The sequence below is a fragment of the Nuphar pumila genome, chromosome 3 (genome assembly GCF_984573655.1).
Source record: "Nuphar pumila chromosome 3, dmNupPumi1.hap1.1, whole genome shotgun sequence".
Classification (NCBI taxonomy): Eukaryota; Viridiplantae; Streptophyta; class Magnoliopsida; order Nymphaeales; family Nymphaeaceae; genus Nuphar; species Nuphar pumila.
The window spans coordinates 35,230,307-35,250,064 of NC_143251.1; the positions used below are offsets into that span (position 1 = coordinate 35,230,307).

General features: G+C 41.1%; 1 protein-coding gene across 1 annotated transcript in view; it reads right to left on the reverse strand.

Annotated features, from left to right (window-relative positions):
- LOC149842561 (dnaJ protein ERDJ2-like) overlaps positions 1-19,758 on the reverse strand; it is a 64,889-nt gene that overhangs the window by 24,488 nt on the left and 20,643 nt on the right. The window contains exons 4-8 of the mRNA XM_089999285.1: positions 11,403-11,523; positions 11,144-11,250; positions 10,834-11,051; positions 4,033-4,210; positions 3,801-3,920 (exon numbers count right to left, since the gene is read on the reverse strand). Of these exons, the coding sequence (XP_089855411.1) occupies positions 3,801-3,920; positions 4,033-4,210; positions 10,834-11,051; positions 11,144-11,250; positions 11,403-11,523 (744 nt within the window). The remainder of the gene's footprint in view (positions 1-3,800; positions 3,921-4,032; positions 4,211-10,833; positions 11,052-11,143; positions 11,251-11,402; positions 11,524-19,758) is intronic.

Below are 19,758 nucleotides of genomic sequence, written 5' to 3' on the forward strand. Positions count from 1 at the left end.
ATATTTTCAAATATCTTCTTCATTTCTCAAATCAATCTTCAATTTCTATTTCAAATTCATCTTTCTATTTTCGAAATTCAAAATTCAATTTCAAGGTCCCATTTGACTTTGAAAATTTTGAATTCACTCCTATATTCCAAATTCAATCCAAATTAAATTTCAAAGTTCAATTTAACTTTGAAAAATTCAAATTCATTTTCATTTTCATTTTCATTTTCAGGATTCAATTTCAAAATTCAAATTAGCATTTCAGATCAAGTTTCTAAGTTCAATTTAAACTTTGAAATTCTTGATTCATCTTTCAAGATTCAAGCTTTAAATCAAGCTCATCCTTTATTTTTTTTAAAATCTCCAAAGTTCTATCTACAGATTGAGTCTTGACTCTCAATTCAAAATAAAGGTTTTGAGATTGATTCTGAATCTCAAAATTCGATTTTTCCTAAGTTTTAAATTCAATCTGGGTTTTCAAAAACCCAGATCCATCTTCAAAGTCTCATTTGGATTCTCAAAATTCAATTTCATCTTGGATTCTAGATTTAGAACCAAGTTCCACCTTGGATTCAGATTTCCAAATCCAATCTCCATCTTGGATTCCAGACTTCGAATCCAATTCCATTTAGGATTCCAGACTTCGGATCCAACTCCATTTTGGATTCCAGACTTCGGATCCAATTCCATTTAGGATTCCAGATTTCGGATTCAACTCCATTTTGGATTCCAGACTTCGGATCCAATTCCATTTTTGGTTCCAGACTTCGGATCCAATTCCATTTAGGATTCCAGACTTCGGATCCAACTCCATTTTGGATTCCAGACTTCGGATTCAATTTCATTTAGGATTCCATATTTCGGATTCAACTCCATTTTGGATTCCAGACTTCGGATCCAATACCATTTAGGATTCATATTTCGGATTCAAATCCATCTAGGATTCTAGATTTCAAATCAAAATTCTATTCCAAATTTACAATCCAGTTCCATTTCCAATTCTTATTTCCAAAGCCAATTTCAAATCTATTTCTCAAATCTAAACTCAAAATCAATTCTTGTTTTATGTTCTGAATTCAAATTTTCCTTTTTCAAAATCGATTCTTGAAAATTGATCCAAATTCAAAGTCCCTTCTGACTTTGAAAATTCATTCTCATTTCAAAATTCCAATTCTAAATTCCTTTTTTCTTCATCTAAAGGCTTATCTTTCCAAATTCTGATTATTCCAAGACTTGGAATTTCAAGTCTCTTCTTCCAAATCTATTTCCAATTCTAAGTTAGATTCAAAATCTAACTTTTTCAAACCAATTTCAAGCCTTTTTTAATCATTTCTTCACTCCATTATCAAATTTATTTTAAAATCACTTGGAAAATCCCAAATTTCTAAACTGTTTTCTCAAAAGCATATATTTCGGCATTTGCATTGCACAAGCATGATTCTTTGTGCATTTAAACTTAGAATAAATTCTTAGATGATATTTAGGCAAAGCAAAAGGCATAAAATCGATCCTTGGTTCGATTACTCCTGGTAAAGGCGCTAGGAACGGTCGAACCTCGTACCGACGAGCGAATCCCGTCTCTTCATTTTCCCGCGAATTTTCAAAACGGAGATGAGTAATTTCAAAATATTTTCAAATTTGAGGTCAAGTGAGACCTTTGCAAAAGTGTTCATCTTCTCTTCTTTCCTTTCTTCTCTCTCTTCTTTTCTATCTTTTATTTCCCCTTCAAAAGAGAGATAGAGGTTAGAAAGGAAAAGAGAAGGAAGAGAAGAATACAAGAAGAAAAATTTTGCAATGATCACAGAACTATGGATCCAAATGAATTATTATGGATCCCACTAAATGTATATTGATCCTTACGGTTTCGATACAAGGATCCAGATTAATATTGAAGTTCCGATGTCGAAGATCCAAATGCAATATTGTGGATCCGAATATCGCCTTAAGCTATACCCATTCCTACTAAAGTGTTGTAGGTCCAATATAGAAATTTTCTCATTAAAAAAATTTGATCTACTCTGAGGATCCAATTTAAGGTTCGTGATCCAATATCTAAAATCTAAATGGAATATCGGAGTTTTGAACAGGATATTAGGGATCCAACATTAAAGATCCAAATAGGATATCCGAGATCCAGTTACGAATAAACAATTAAAACAATAAAAATAATCTCGTACCAGCTTAACAACCTAAATTTCAAGTTTATTTATCTAATAAAATTCACGGGTATTACATTCAGAAAAAGAAGTTGATAATCAGAAGAAACCAAAAATAAATTATACATATTTCTTCATTTTTTTTCTCTGTTCCCATTTTGCTCTTAACCTATCCCTTGGACTGGTTGCCTGACTAGTGTGTGTGTGTGTGTAAGAGCTTCCAATGCCTACGATCTCTCATGAATGCCAACACTTTCAGTACAAACTTATGCCCCTAACGAAAATAAAAAAGATATGTGGTTTCATCTATGTCACAGGGATTCGGCTAGGAGGGTGCCGCACCCGCGTCGACGCGACTCGACGCGGGTGCGGGTGCCGCACCGGGTGCGGGTGCCGCACCGGGTGCGGTCAACTCGATCCTGGGTGCGTTGACCGCACCCAGGATCATTAATGTCCATTTTTAAAAAAAAAAATTGCCCAAATGGGCTTCGAATTTTTTTTTAAAAAACTTTATGCTAGTCTGTCAGCTGCTGACAGACTAGCATAAAGTAAGTTTTTCAGTTTTCACGCACAGCTGCTGACAGCAACTGTCAGCACAGCTGCTGACAGCAGCTGCCTGACAGCTGCAAAGTTTAAAAAAAAAAACCCGCCTATTCCCCAACCCCCTTTTTAAAAAAAAACCCCGCCTATTCCCCAACCCCCTTTATATATATATATATATATTACTTATTACATTTTTGCCCCTGCCGCACCCCCGCACCCGGGTTTTTTGGAAGTGCCGAATCCCCGCACCCGCACCCGCACCCGCGCCCGCACCCATGTGACATAGGGTTTCATGCATTAAAGTGTCAGCACCATGGGCATTCTTATAATTATACAAATATGAAATAACTATGAAAGTACAAGCCCAGAGTGGTGACAATTCATGCATAAACTACGATTTATCCTTAAATAAGTGTTTGAACAGAAATTTGATATTTGAGAGCTTTGATCCACTAAGGGAGTTGTTCATTTCTTTTTATTGATGACATGGCGTGGTCATGCTCATGCTATGATCCATCTTTGTTGGAAGAAAACAGGGGTGCTGGCTGATAAAGATGGATATGAATGATCGCATGATATCAATTCATTGAAACACAAACACACACACGCATGCACACACATACTGATTAATATTTCATCATGTCATTAGTACTGTACTATCTTGTAGATCCCACAAGTTTTCCTTTTTTGGTAAATGCTTTGTGGATAAAGTCCTATAGATATGATTTACATAGCTTGTTTAGCAAAAAACATGTTCTGGATTGCAAGATTGTGATATGTAAACAGGTTTTCAAATGATGGACTCACACAATGTCGGAATTTCATGATTGAAAAGTAAGGGTTTGATCACCAAACTACCCAACCCAAAAATGTGTTTCATACTGAGCAAACCATGTTGAATGCATCTGTAGTTCAAATTGAACAAATAAAGCTTTCACCTATGATTTCCCACTAGCTAGCATAGTTCTAATTGCATGATCATATATTAAACTACACACACATGTGCCAATACTCACGCACGCACACACAAAACAGCAGTTTAAAATTATGTAGGCATTTTTTTCATCCATAAACACAAGCATGTAATGCATTCAATGTAAGTACATCAGTCACCTTCATTAATTCTTCAAGAAGGCGAGGTGCAAGTTCGATCACATGCTTGAAATCACCCTTCAGTGATAAAGAAATGGAAGATGATTCCCGAGTTAACTGAGCCAGAAGCAGTAGCTCTGTCTGAAACATGAGGGGGGAAACTAAATGAGCATGTGAAAAATTATATCGGTCCATGAAAACTAATGGTGTGTGAATGCCAAAAGCAGCCAATGGTGGTACAGAAAATCAAAACCTTCACTAAAGCTGGATGCCTCTTCCAAAACTTGGCTTGCTCTTGCTTGATGTTCTTAGTGTCTAAACCCAGCTCACTGCGAACAACCATAAACAGCTTTTGAAGGGGTTCAGTGTCGCTCCTATGAACTGGTATTTCCATGTATTCTGCTGCCTTAATAAAGACCTCCATTACCTTACTGCAAGATCAATGAAGAAAGTTCAAATTCAAACAGCAAAATGGCGATCGGAATTGAAAACAAAGCAGACAGAAGAGATGTATAAACACCATTCTTGGAAAATAAAATGACAATGACACACTAAAGCAAGACAAAATGAGAATAAGGGCATGTTTGCATTGCAGCACCCTGGCATCTGGACGGACTCATTCGCGTGAGTGAATCCAGGAGGCAAGGGCTGTGACAATTGCATCCTGCTTTGGCAAGGATGCCCGTGTCCTGTGCTTGAACTTTGAAGTGGGATGAGGGGCCTGTGAAAATATCTCAAAAAAGAGATAAAGTGTGCGATAAGCACAACACCACCAATGTGCACAAATGCACAAGAACACTTAGAACAAATGTACACGAAGGTACAATAAAGAAACTCAAATGCACAAAGGCATACAAAATATAAAGAATTTTATTGATAAGAATGGAGAACAAAAGCTCCAAGAAGTGAGTTTTACAAAGGGGGGAACTCCCCTATTTATAAAAAGAGCCTTGGAGGGGCTCCACTAGCTGTTGGAGCCCCTCCAACGGTTAGAATTCTAACCGTTGGAGAGGCTCAACAGCTAGTGTTGAGCCCCCTCCAAGTTGATTTTGAGTCAACAAAAAGAAAGAAATAAAAAATGAAGAGAAAAAAAGAAAAAAGAAGAAAAGTAAAAATACAAAAAATATTATAACATATTCATAATTATGAATATGCGCAAAAGGAAGAGAAATGACTAAAATACTCTTGCGGGTTTTACAAGAAAAAAAGGAAACATATATATTTACATATATATATATAAAGATAGATACATATACATATATACATCATGTATATATGTATATGTATCTCTCTTTATATATATATGTAAATATTTACATAAGAGAGACACATTTTAACACCCTCCCTCAAACTTAGGGCACAATGACCGAAAGTTTGCTAAGGAGAAAGTTGAATCTTGGAAAGCAAAGCGCTTTGGTGAAGAAATCTGCCAACTGATATTCGGAAGTCACATAAGGAAGATCGATGACTTTTTGTAGATATGCCTCTCTGATATAATGGCAGTCCATCTCAATATGCTTTGTCCGCTCATGAAAAGTGTTATTCTTAGCAATATAGATTGCATTTTTATTATCACAACACAACTTTGTGGGTTCTTGAATTGGAATTCTCATGTCTTGCAGCAACTGATGAATCCAGACAATCTTCATAGTTGTAGAAGCCATGGCTCGATATTCTGCTTCGGTGGACGATAGAGACACCTTCTGTTGTTTCTTACATCTCTATGAGATCAGAGATTCACCTAAAAAAATGCAAAAGCCTGTAGTGGAGTGACGATTATTTGGGTCACCTCCCCAATCAGAGTCAGTATATGCAATTAAATTTAACTCAGAAGATGAGGAAAGAAAAACTCCCTTGTTTAAAGTTCCCTTTATGTATCTGACAACTCGGAGAACGACACTCATATGAACGGATGTAGGAGCATGCTGAAATTGGCTTGCAGTATGCACGGCATGAGAGATGTCCGGCCTTGTGATGCTAAGATACATTAGAGATCCCACAAGTTGCCGGTAGGGGGTAGGATCCTCCAAAGGTTTCCCATCATCGATCTTCATTTTTTATCCCACAATTTCAGGGGTCTCAAAGATTTTATCATCAGTAATACCTGATTTGTCAAGAATCTCACAAGCAAGTTTAGTTTGAGACAAAAAATAGCCTCTATGAGAGTAGGCTACCTCGATACCAAGAAAGTAAGTCAGATACCCCAAGTCTGACATTTCAAACATTTCTTTTAAAGTAGTTTTAATGTTTCTGATGCCCTTTATTCACTACCTGTTATCAACATATCATCAACATACAACAGTAAAATCACAATTCCTGCATCAGATTTTTTGACGAACAGAGTAGTGTCAGTGTAGCATGAGGTAAAACCATTTTGAACCATCACATCATTAAATCGATCATACCAAGCCTTAGGGGCTTGTTTTAGACCATAAAGTGTTTTTTTGCAAACGAAGGACTTTTCCCTTTGGTACGTTCATACCAGGAGGAGCATCCATGTAGACTTCTTCATTAAGGTCCCCATTTAGAAAGGCATTTTTAACATCCATTTGGTAAATATTCCATTTTTTAATAGATGCAATGGTGATCAAACACCTTACAGTAACCATTCGTGCAACAGGAGCAAAGGTTTCTTCGTAATCGATGTTGTATTCTTGACTATATCCTTTTGCGACAAGACGGGCTTTATATCTTTCGAGAGTGCCATCACTCTTGGTTTTGACTTTAAAAACCCATCTACATCCTATTGTTTTCTTTCCTTTTGGAAGACATTGAAAAACCAACGTTTTGGCTTTGTTGAGGGCTCTAAGTTCGTTGTCCATGGCATCCCTCCACTCTATCATTTCCTTAGCTTCTTTAAAATTTCTAGCAGTGTTTTAAAACTCGCCGAGTCAACTCGTTGACCCGACTGACTGGGCTTGGCTCGCCCCTCCAGCGAGTCAACCCGGCAAGGCAAACTCGGTTTGCCAAAACTCGGGCCTGACTCGGCTTGACTCGGGCGAGTTTTGGGATGTTTGAAATTTGTTTTTTGAGTTTCAAATTACAGTTTCGAAATATATAAGTACATATATTTTAACAAGGGTTACCCCCAGATTTTATATAAAAAAGAAAATAAAAATCATTTAAAGATAAAAAAGCATTTAAATCCATAGAATAAAATCACCATGTTGTTCGAACTACTGGTCACCCTGTGTTATCAACTTATTCTAGCAAAATATTTTAAAGAAATGATTCTCACTATATATGGCGGGTCAACTGTGCCTATGGGAAGTCACATTTAGGTTTCATCACCATTTGTTATGTGAACAAGCATTGTACATATTCAAATATTAGTAGTCTTTTTATAGTTGTGCCATTAATATATTTCCTGCATAGTTTTATACATGAGAAAATTGCTTATTTATGTTGATATTGGGCATTCTGTAAACTTTCAATATGCACATATATCCCTGTTTTACATTTATGGATTTGTTAGAGAGGGAATTAAAACTTTTAAAACAAGCTAGCATATATGATTGGTCATTTTAGGAACCTTAGGTAGTAGCAGACTGGACTCATGGTGACCAAATCCTCAAATTCAAATCATGAATTAGTCAAAGTGCTTGTATAGATATCAAATTCAATTATTCAAGCAAACCTCTATAGCTCTTTGTAGTTGTTTTTATATTCTTACAGACATTTGGAGACTATGTTTACTCAAAAACATGGTTTCAGACAAATTATATAATGTTTTTCTTTTAAAATCAAAAGTTAACAAAACCCGGTCCGAGACACCGAGTTCACCCGTCGAGTCACGAGTCAATAAAGAACGAGTCGAGTTCCGAGTCACGGGTTTTAAAACCTTGATTTCTAGGTTCTTGATATGAGTGAATGGTGTAAGTTTGAGAGTAACCTGCGAAAGAAGAAAAATAGAAGAACAGGGGTGCGGCTGTCACGATTTCCATAGTGAAATCGTGACCTAAACATTATATTAATAAGTGTAAAATGAACAGTATGGGTCCGGGTCTGGTGTAATGTCCAGACCCGAAAGACCAAAAAATAAAACATACAGACTCGGTCCTGTACATACAATGGACCCGGGTCTAACTATCCAGACATAATGGACCCGGGTCTAAATGTCCATAATACAGTTTTTCACCCCCCCTCAAGTTGATCATGGTTTTGGACCATGAACTTGCCTTTAAGCATCCAAAAACGATCTTTTGTCAAACCCTTTGTAAATATGTCTGCAACTTGTCTTTCAGTATTGACGAACTCAGGCTCGATCTCTTTTTCTTCAACCTTTTGTCTCACAAAATGTTGGTCGATCTCAATATGCTTAGCACGACTGTGATGTACAGGATTGAATGACATGTTGAGAGCGCTTTGATTGTCACACAGTAAGATAGAGTGAGATATCTTTTCTCCCACTTCAGTTAGTAGATGCCTGATCCATGTGGCTTCGGCAGTAGCGGCAGCCATGGATCTATACTCAGCCTCAGTGCTGGATCTAGCGACAACCTTTTGTTTTCTACTACTCCAAGAGACTAAATTTCTACCGATGAAGATACAATATCCTGATGTAGATCTCCGTTCATCAGGGTCTCCTGCCCAATCTGCATCACAATATACAGTAAGTTCATGCTCATCCTTGCTGCCAGATGACTGTGGTGAATATATCAATCCGTCCCCAATGGTTCATTTCAGATATCGAAGGATCCTCTTAACCGCTTCCATATGTCCAGTACGTGGTGCATGCATAAACTGAGACACTTGATTGACTGAATACACAATATCAGGACGAGTGAATGTGAGATACTGTAACATCCCTATTAGACTGCGATATCTGGTGGGGTCCTCATACAGGTCTTCATCATGAATGCTAAGTTTTTGGTGAAGCACACTTGGAGTTCCTAGATGCTTGCAGTCTTTCATGCCTGCCTTACTAAGAACATCTACTGTATACTTGTGTTGAGTGAGAGTCAAACCATGAGCCTGGCTGTCAACTTCTACACCAAGAAAGTAGCGCAAGACACCAAGATCTTTCATTTTGAACCTCTGGCCCAACAAGTTTTTGACTTCTTTAATGTGAGCTTCAGAGTTTCCTGTGATGACAATATCGTCAACATATATTAACAGTAGGGTGGTCACATTCTAACTTCTAAAAATGAAGAATGAGTGGTCCAGTAGAGAACGTGAAAATCCATGTTTTTGAATCTCAAGTAGCGAACGTTAAAACTTTATAATACAAAGTATTGTGGGACATCGAATTTTAGCACTTCAAAAAATGCATCGAAATATCAAAAATTCATAATCTAAAATATGTTACTAAATAAATGATAAAAACTCAATATATAGAGTTCAATCGACGAAAAACTCAACCGTTAGAGAAAGAACACTGCCCGATCATCATTGGTCACAGATTTTGCACCTTCCTTTGGTTGCACAGTCCCCCTTTCCTATATATATATATATATATATAATGGGAAACATTGGCTTCGCTTTAGAGTACCGTACTGTCTAGCAAAATCTCATAGATGTGAGCTTTATTTGATGAACATAACTCCACCAGAAATTCATTCAGTATGGTCCATTTATTAGGCAAAGCACTTTGGACTGAGTGTTTTCAACATATAAATATAACTTTACCAAACCATCAAAGTTTGGTGCATTGTGGACCGTTGAATTTTTCAGCACTCAAAAGTTCTGCTTATACAATGTAATCTGACGATCGAAGCATGTTTTTCACTAAACAAACCATATATATCATATCCACAGGACATGATCCGTAAAAAGTCACAAAAATGTGAAGGGATGGGCTATTTCTACTTTCTACTAGAATGCATGGTACACTCAGGGTAGTCAATATTTTCCCTATAAATAAATATATATATAAATAAATATATATAAACACAAGCACAAACAGATAAAAAGAAAAGAACAAAGTTAGCATGCCAAGTACAAAAAAGTGCAAAAAAATAAAAACATAAAAGGATTCAGCTATAGCAAAACATTGTTAGTTGAGCTAAAAAATAAATTACACTATTGGAGTAGATAATTTCTTTCTATGGAATGGAGGTTCATTCATAAGGTCAGTGAATTACATGGTATCAGAGTATTTGGTACTTGAAAATCATATTTTGATTAGAAGATTCTTCACTCTACGTCATTAGTTACATCCTTTCACTCTTAATTTTCTTGTTTTCCTTTATTATCCATCTTGATCAATCCATCCTTTCTTCCTTTCCTCGTTTTAAATAACTTCCACATTGGTCACACCATTGCCCTTGTTTCCTTTAATATTATTTTCCAAAGCTTCCTCTTAATTCTATAGTCTTCATATCTTCTTTATTGTTCTTTTATCTTTCCTCCATTTCTTCCTCATCTTTTAATTTCTTCTTCCCACATCATCTTTTCTTACCTGGCCTCTTTTAATCACCACTTCTCATTAATTCTTACTGATGTCAGCAATCAGTTTTAGATGAAGTCAGCTTATTAACATCAACACCTCCCTTTTCTTGTCATGATACGGCAACTATCTTGTTGGTTTTAGTAACAGTTTTGCAGCATGATCCGTCTCAAACTATCCATACTTCTTATGGTCCCCGCATCTTCCTCAGGTATATTTCCTAACGCAGGAATCAAGTTAAACGCATCAAACTACTCAGTCTGAAACGGGATTATAGTCCCATATATACAATACATAAAGTTTTGGGATGACATCAATGATATTTCAATGCCTCAATACAAACTCAATCAACGAAACAAGGATGGAAAATGAGAACTCGTGTTGGTTGCAAAATCCAGCCTATGAGGATCGTCTTGCAGAGGACCAAGGACTCGTCAGCTGGCTTGAGCCTACTCGTTCGAAGAACATTCAGGTAATAGACTTAACCATAAGACTTGAACTTTGGAAGAAGTTAAACTGTTAAAGATTTCTTATGCATAATACATGAATTAGATGACATGCAAAATATCAACTGGATGAACCTAATAGACCTATATCAAAATGGCAGCAATATAGACAGAAGAAAAGGCAGGGGTGCAGGGAAATGAAATGCTAAATATTTGGTACCTTGGTGCCAGAGAAGGTTTCATGAAGTGATAATAAGCGTATAACGTTTGGTGCATGACATAGTTTCCAGTGTATTTGGATGATCTTGATAGATATATGACAGCTATGATCAAAGGCAACAGAATGCAGACTCCAACAATCCCAAGCAAAAGTATTCCACCTGATGTTCCATCAATACTTAATAAAAACTGAGGGAGTGCTATTCCCATTTGAAGCCCCTGCATACAATCGAGAATTGTTAGGATCAGTTTCAGAAAGTAATACTTACAGAAATATGATACCTTGATCTTAAATTAGTTAACAGTAGAACCTGTCTGCCATCTGGGTGACCATATTTCTCAAAGTTCTCTCGGGACACTGGATCAGTCAGTGCCTGATATGCCTTGGATATAAACTCAACAAAATATTTGTGAGCCTCTGAAAATAATGAAGACATGCATCTGTCAAACAGATCAAGCTAAAGGAAAAAGGTTCCAGCCTAGCAAAAATATCCAACTACAAAACAATACACAAAAAGATCTGGTTGACCACCTCATAAGGGAAAGTGAAATGTAATAATAACACCTTACCTGGATCTGGATTTTTATCAGGATGATACTGAATAGAAAGTTTCCTGTATGCCTTCTTTATCTCAGCATCTGTGCTTCCAGGCTTTAATCCAAGAATCCCAAATGGCTCAAATGGTTGAATCTGTAAACAACAAACAAGCATTATAATGACTCTAATGTCCCAATCACACATGACACAAACTTCAACTGTAAACTAAATGTCTATGATTTCATCCTTGAAACACTTGTGTAGATCACAAAGTTTTGGAAAAATGAGCAATTAATCAAATTCTTATTTTGAACAAATGCATGACAATGGTGATTACAAATCCTTTTCCTAAAGAAAGCCACAAAATTGTGTGCTCTTATCAAGCTTTTATTGCATCAACAAGAAGTTTCCTATATGATGCCGATAACTATCTGAGAAATAAATTGCCAAATGGAATTTAATCTATATTAATAAAAAATATCTAAAACTAATATGCAAAAAAATCTGTGGTTGATAATGATTTGATTATCTACTACAAAATCTGACAGATATACAGGTTTCAATAGTTTATTTCAACACATGTATGAAGGAATATTGGCATCATGTATTGATAATTAGTTCCACAGATACTTTATACTAGCTCTACTAATGATATATCTAAATTTCAAATTTGTGATATGAATAGCTTCATGGGCCTGTGGAGTTCCTGTCTTTTAAGGTTGATACTCCATCCTATGCCAATGTTTCAGATTTTGGTACTTGTCCCACTGGGGCATTTATGCATAAACTTAAAGAAATATCAAGTAAAAACAACAGTTTAAAAAAAGTTTAAAAAGTTAACATGAATAGTAGAAGTTTGTTAAAATGTATCGGGTATATGCCATTTGTATTTTGTATATATATATATATTGATGCAGGGCAGGACCCGATTGGGCCCATCGTGCCACCCGATCCGCCACAAAGGACAGATGAGCGGCTTCGCGTGTATGACCCACTTGCAGGGACGGAGCCACGACGCAGGGATGTACCCCTGCGCACCTACTCCAGGCGTGGTGGAGTTCGCACGTCCCAGAATCAGCAGCTGATGGAAGTTGACCCGGATAGCGGTTCGGATCCAAGTCTGGACCCGCGACCCGGGTCCAGTAAATAGCCTTTAATAGGCTCACGCCTAGGGTTGCGTGGGCAGAGAATTTTGAAAAGCTTCAGTCATCTCTTCTTTTTGTTCTTTGCTTATTCCCTATTATTTTCATTCTGTCTTTTTTTTCATTTCCTTTACTATTGGTTGTTTGCCCCATTGATTATTGGAACTTATTGAGAATAATAAAGAATTTGGGCCACACTGATTCACGGTGGGCTTCTGTTTTCATTCCTCCTCCGACACGGACTGCATCAAAGTGGTATCAGAGCTCCGGCGTCCACCTTCATCAGCGAGATGACTCTTGAAGCAGGGACCGATCCGGCACGAGGCGAAGAGCGTGAGGAGGCTGGCAACGAAGATCCCTTACTGCGCGTAATGGACGTGTTGACGAAAATCCAAGAGAATATGCTGTGAATGAGTAGGGATATCGCCGGCCTGTCAAAGAGGATGGATGGGTTTGAGGACCGCGTAACAACACTCGAATCACCCAAAAAGTCGTGCGCAATACCGGGCGCAGACCTCGTCGATGGCGCAGCCGCAGGTTTGATTCCTAGCGTTGCCGCACCCCTGCAGCCGACGCAACTCCAGCAGGGTCGCGTCACTGCGTTCCTGCCGGCGACAGCCATCGCCCCTGATCTGGGCATCTTGCAGCAGCACCAGGGAGCCCCGATGAGCAATAACTCCCTGGTAACGGCCCCTCACCCCAAACAGCATGCTCCCTTGTTAGGATCGCAGGTGGGACCGAGCCTGCAGGACCCTAGCAGTGCGCTGGGGCCACCTGCAGGTCTGGGCTCGTGGTCACGTGTACCTGTGGCTACGCCGCAGGTCGACCCGAGCCTGCAGGGCCCCAGCCTTGCGCTGGGCCCACCTGCAGGCCCTGGCTCATGGCAGGACACCACGCAAGGTGCGTTGCAGATGGAGCTGGGTCGGCAGGGCCCCAGCATCACGCTGGGCCCTACCGTAGACCCGGGTTCGTCTACCCGAATCAGGAGAGATTCATCTCTCCCTCCCGATCCCGCTTGGGGAGGCTCCGAGATTGCACCTCTACGAGCGGGAGCGGGCCAAACCCATTGGGGTGGACCTGACCCAAGAGGGTCCAGCCCAGTGTTCGTTACAACAGGGCACATGCCTGTTTCGCTAGGACCAACCATTGGGTCTCAAGAAGCGGGTTCGGGTCTTGACACCCCTTACCCAGCCTACCTAGTTGGTTCTGGTTCGCGGGCATCCCCGAACCAGAACCAACCCATTAATTTTGACCCTCAAAATACACCCCATGCCGACCCTAAGCCATATCGGACTCGGACGGAGCTCCAGTTTGGATTTGAGCCGGGTCAAAACCAGACCCATAATCTTATGGATCGGGGATCGAGTTCAAACCAAGCCTATTATCCCCACAACTCGAACCTCGATCCAGCCCATCCATATCTGGGTCCGACGAGTAGTGTAGGAATGGGCCCGATCCATATCCCATCGGGCGAGTCAACCCATCTATATACCCATCAGGCCCCGTACCCAAACCCAAACCCACCTGTCTACCCAACCCTGACCCAAAACCCAATACAGCATCCGACCCAACACCATACTCCTAACCCACAACCATAGTATACCAACTCTACCCGCCAGGAACCCGAACCCTCCACCCTACCTTGGACTTCCTGTCATTCCAGTACCACAATATCGGCCGCAGATGGTGCCCGCCCACGGGCAAACCAGACCGAGGCAATGTCAGCAGGAACCGGCGAGCCCTGATCGCCGACCCCCCATCGATAGAGTTCGAGAGCACCAGCATCCCGGCGAGCAATATCGCACTACGGACAATGAAGCAATATGGGACGACGACATTTTCTGGAACGAGCATCCTGCAGGAATGGTGGAGCTGCGACAACAGATAGCATCAGACCACTCCTCCACTTATGGGGTGAAACTGGATCTTCCGGAGTTTGCGGGGCGATTCGACGCGGAGCAGTTCTTCGACTGGTCTTATGCCATGTAATTCTTCATCGACTATCACACCGTCGCTGAACATCGTCGTGTCTCTCTAGCGTCTACTCGATTGAGAGGCCTAACACAAACATGGTGGGTGGAGCTACAACGCAAGGATTAGAGCGCGTACAGTCATGGGAAGAAATGCAAAGATTGATGCAGTCAAAATTCATGCCTTCGGATCACGCCGAGCGAGCCTACAAGGAATACCTGACCCTGCGTCAAGGCTCCCGAACTGTAGCAGAGTACACTACGGAGTTCCATCGTCTTTCCCTGTGTGTGCAGATCGAGGAAACAGCTCGCCAGCAGGTCACGAGGTACATTTCGGGTCTCCGTCCTGCTATCTTTGATGATTTTAGTTGTGTCACAGTTGAGACATTAGATCAGGCCAGCAGTTACGCCATGAACATCGAGGACAAGCTGAAGAGGAGGCAAGAATATAGGACTTCCCGTAGTGAACCCACCAGTCGACCTAAGTCAGGTTTCCCAACCAGGGGAGCAAGCTCCCCTAGTGATTCAAAGCCTAGAGCAGACTTTAGCAAACCTGACCAGTCAGGCCCAGCTTTCCACAGTCGATCCAAAGCCAAACCTAGTGAGTCGACCCTTCGTTGTTTTAGATGTCAGGAGTTAGGGCATGTTGCGTCCAAGTGTCCCACCGTGAGCAAGAACACTCATCTTGTTGAAGGATTTGTAGAGTCTGCATCCGCAAGTGAGAGTGATAGTGACAACAAGTCATTAGTTGTAGACGAGGATGAGAGGGAAGTTATAGAGTTCGACGATAACGTCGAAAGTTTGTTGTCCATCCGTCATGTGTTGACCACACCCCGAGAATCGGTCACATCGAAATGGTTAAGGAATAACATTTTTAGGACCCAGTGCAACTGTGAGGGTCACGCTTGTGATGTTATCATTGACACCGGAGCATGCGAGAACATGGTGTCTAAGAGTGTGGTTTCTACCTTGAAACTCAACACCGAGAAGTTGTCCCAACCCTATAAGATGGCATGGTTCAAGAAAGGAAACGAGGTTCCCATCACTCAACGATGCCTAGTCCGGTTTTCCATGAGGGAACACTACCACGATGAGGTGTGGTGTGATGTAGCCCCTATGCACGCGTGTCACATTCTTTTGGGACGTCCCTGGCAGTTTGATCGCCAGACAACTCACGATGGCCGCAAGAACAATACTCTTTTATCTTTAATGGTCATAAGATAGTCCTTCTACCTATCAAGGAGACCGGCTTTCCCACCGTGGACAAACCTGAGCGTGTCCCCTGACTAGCGGGCCTCTCGTACCGGCTTTTCTTGAACCATTGTCAGGAAGATGGCTATTGTTATGCCCTGGTGGCAAAGCCCGTGATGAGTTCGTCAGTGTCCATTCCCGCGGATGTTGCCCATCTTCTAGAGGAGTTCTGCGACATTATGTCGGATGACCTACCTGATGGATTACCTTCGACAATGGTAGTCCAGCATGCCATTGACTTTGTGCCAGGGTCGAGTCTACCCAACCTTCCCGCATATCGCATGAACCCCTCCGAGCACACCGAGTTATTAAGACAGGTTCAGGAATTACTGCAAAAGGGTTTCATTCGCGAGAGTGTTAGCCTTTGTGCAGTACCCGCCTTACTCACTCTTAAGAAAGATGGGTCCATGCGCATGTGTGTGGATAGTCGCGCGATCAATCGCATCACAGTCAAATACTGTTTTCCCATTCCCCGTTTGGACGATATGTTTGATATGTTATCTGGTGCCTTCATTTTCTCTAAAATAGATTTAAAAAGCGGGTATCACCAGATTCATATACGAGAAGGGGATGAGTGGAAAACGGCATTCAAGACACGTGATGGATTGTACGAGTGGTTAGTCATGCCGTTTGGGTTATCTAATGCCCCCAGTACCTTCATGAACATGATGACCCAAGTCTTGCGTCCGTGTATTGGGAAGTTTGTTGTTGTCTACTTTGACGATATTTTGATTTATAGTTCGTCATTGTCCGATCATTTGAGTCACATGCGTCAAGTCTTAGGAATTTTGAGGAAGGAAAAATTGTATGTCAATGCAAAAAAGTGTGAGTTTATGACGTCCAGTGTCGTGTTCTTAGGTTTTATTGTGTCATCTGATGGAGTCAAGGCCGACCCCGCAAAAGTTCGCGCGATTGTCGATTGGCCTACCCTAAAGACTATAGGAGAGATCCGTAGCTTCCACGGGTTAGCCACTTTTTACCGACGTTTCGTGAGAAATTTTAGTACCCTCATGGCCCCCATCACGGAGTGCCTAAAAGGTACTAGTTTTCATTGGACGCCCGCGGCTGGAAAAGCCTTTACGATCATCAAAGAAAAAATGACCAGTGCTCCTGTCTTAGCCCTCCCTGATTTTAGTGCAGTCTTTGAGGTTGAGTGTGATGCCTCCAAAGTGGGGATTGGCGCTGTCTTGAGTCAGAATCGTAGACCCGTTGCCTTCTTTAGTGAGAAGCTGACTCAGGCCAGGTGTCAATACTCCACTTACGATGTTGAGTTTTATACTGTGGTACAAGCCCTTCGTTATTGGAGACATTATCTCATTTATAAGGAATTTGTCTTGTACACGGACCATGAGGCATTGAAGTATCTGAATAGTCAAAAAAAGTTGAGTGCTCGTCATGCCAAGTGGGTCAGCTTCTTGCAAGAGTACACCTTTTCGCTTCGCCATCAATCTGGTACCCTGAACAAGGTGGTTGACGCTCTTAGTAGGAAGAACAACCTTCTGATGACTATGTCAGTGCAGGTCATTGGCTTCGAACAATGCAAGGAAGTATACCCCACGGACCCTGATTTTCACCAAGTCTGGGAAGGGTGCATCTCTTCAGATCGCACCCTCGACCCCCGTTTTTGTATTCATAATGGTTACCTCTTCCGTGGGAACAAATTATGTGTGCCCGATTTCTCCCTTAGGCTTCAGTTGATTTCTGAATTACATGATGAGGGTTAGCAGGGCATTTCGAGCATGATAAGACGTTCGCTCTCTTAGATGAACGATACTTTTGGCCCAAAATGCACAAAGATGTTGTCAAGTTCATCTAAGGGTGTCATGTGTGTCAAGTGTCCAAGGGTCATCGTCAGAATAGTGGTTTGTATACTCCGTTACCCATTCCTGAAAGGCCGTGGGAGCACGTATCCATGGATTTTATCGTGGGCCTCCCCCGAACACCACGTCGTTTTGATTCAATTTTAGTAGTTGTTGACCAGTTCTCCAAAATGGCTATCTTTGTCCCGTGTAAGCGAACCACCGATGCCTCTTTAGTCGCCTCATATTATTTCAAGGACGTTGCCCGTTTCCATGGTCTACCCCACACAACCACTTCTGATCGTGACACGCGTTTTATGAGTCACTTTTGGAAATCGTTATGGGCCCTGTTGAAGACAAAGCTTCAGTTCAGTAGTGCGTATCACCCCCAAACCGATGGCCAAACCGAAGTTGTGAACCACACCTTAGGAAATTTGTTACGGAGCCTAGTGGGGGAAAATGTCAAAACTTGGGACCTCGTATTGCCCCAAGCTGAGTTCGCATATAACAACTTCATTAATCGTTCTACTGGTAAATCTCTGTTCCAAGTAGTGTATGGTCGGTCACCCACCCATGTCGTTGACCTAGCCCCTGTGTCAGATCTCTCAGCTCCAGCTTCGGATGCCTTTGATGTCGTCGAATATATGTGTGACATTCACAGACAAGTCTGTGCCAAACTTGTTGAAAGCTACGAGGCCTACAAAGCTTTCGTAGATCAGGGTCGCCGTGATGTCCACTTCCAGATCGGTCAACTCGTCTGGGTGTATCTGCGTCCAGAGCGTTTTCCTGTAGGTACCTATAGCAAATTAAGTCCTAAGAAGTATGGCCCTTTTAGGATCCTTCAGCAATTGGGTTCAAATGCCTACCTCCTTGAGCTGCCTGATGATTGGCATATTTCCCCTATTTTCAACGTGGCTGATCTATATGCTTATTGTGGCAACAACAAGTCGTCAGAGCCGACTTCTTCCCAACCAGGGGAGAATGATGCAGGGCAAGACCCGATTGGGCTCATCGTGCCACCCGATCCGCCACAAAGGACAGATGAGCGGCTTCGCGTGTATGACCCACTTGCAGGGACGGAGCCACGACGCAGGGAGGTACCCCTACGCACCTACTCCAGGCGTGGTGGAGTTCGCACGTCCCAGAACCAGCATCAGATGGAAGTTGACCCGGATAGCGGTTAGGATCCAAGTCTGGACCCGCGACCCGGGTCCAGTAAATAGCCTTTAAAAGACTCACGCCTAGGGTTGCGTGGGCAGAGTGTAACGACCCCAACTCCTACCTTTGAAAAATGCAGAAATTTTTTTTTTCTAAGAGTTGCGAAAAGCTTCCCAGAGACCTGGGGTCCCTACAGTTCCAATTTCAGTTGGATAACCACACACCACAAACGAAGTTGCAATTATCATCCATATCAACCAACTAAAACTCTTTTATTAATGAGTAATAAAATTTCAAAGACAAAGTTTTCTTCAACTGAAAGTAAAGTAACAATTGCAGAATTTAAAAGAACTGAAAGACAAAAGAAAGAGCCACAATATCCTCTACTGAAGCTGACAAGTCCAAGTATAACTCATCCATCCCCAGATGCATGTCCAACTTCATTGTTCACCATTTCCTGTGAAAAACCAACAAAGTAGGGTGTCAGAACCGAAATTCTGAGCACAACTACTTCTAAAGAAACCAGATGAGAGAAAGAACATGGATAAGATTTCATGCAGTGATTTGAGTGAGTGCAGATATAAAATTTTCAACATCTAAATTTTCATAACTACCAATGATTTCATTTACTCACCAATCAATAACAGTAAACAGTGTCATATATCAACAACTAAATAACCAACCTTTCAGCATGATTTCACGAAGTAAAGCGTATGCTACCACCAAATGATGTCATGATATCAAGAATGATTCAAACATGCATGATCTAATGCATAACAGAAAAATGCATGATTATGTGCAATGCATGATTTCTTCTGTTATCTTTCATTTAAGTTCCATCTTTCCATATGCATGCCCTATTAGATGCACACATCTTTAAGTTCCTCTTTTTAATTTCCGTGGCCCGCGGATACACCAAACGGGTACAAACCTCGAGGTCAAGTAGGTTCCCAAGGTAGCTTAACACACAATTTGTATTTTATTACTGGGTTCCAACTTAGCCCTCGATCGATATCAGGAAACAACACCATCCATCGGAACATTAGACCTCCACATCTAATGTCGGGG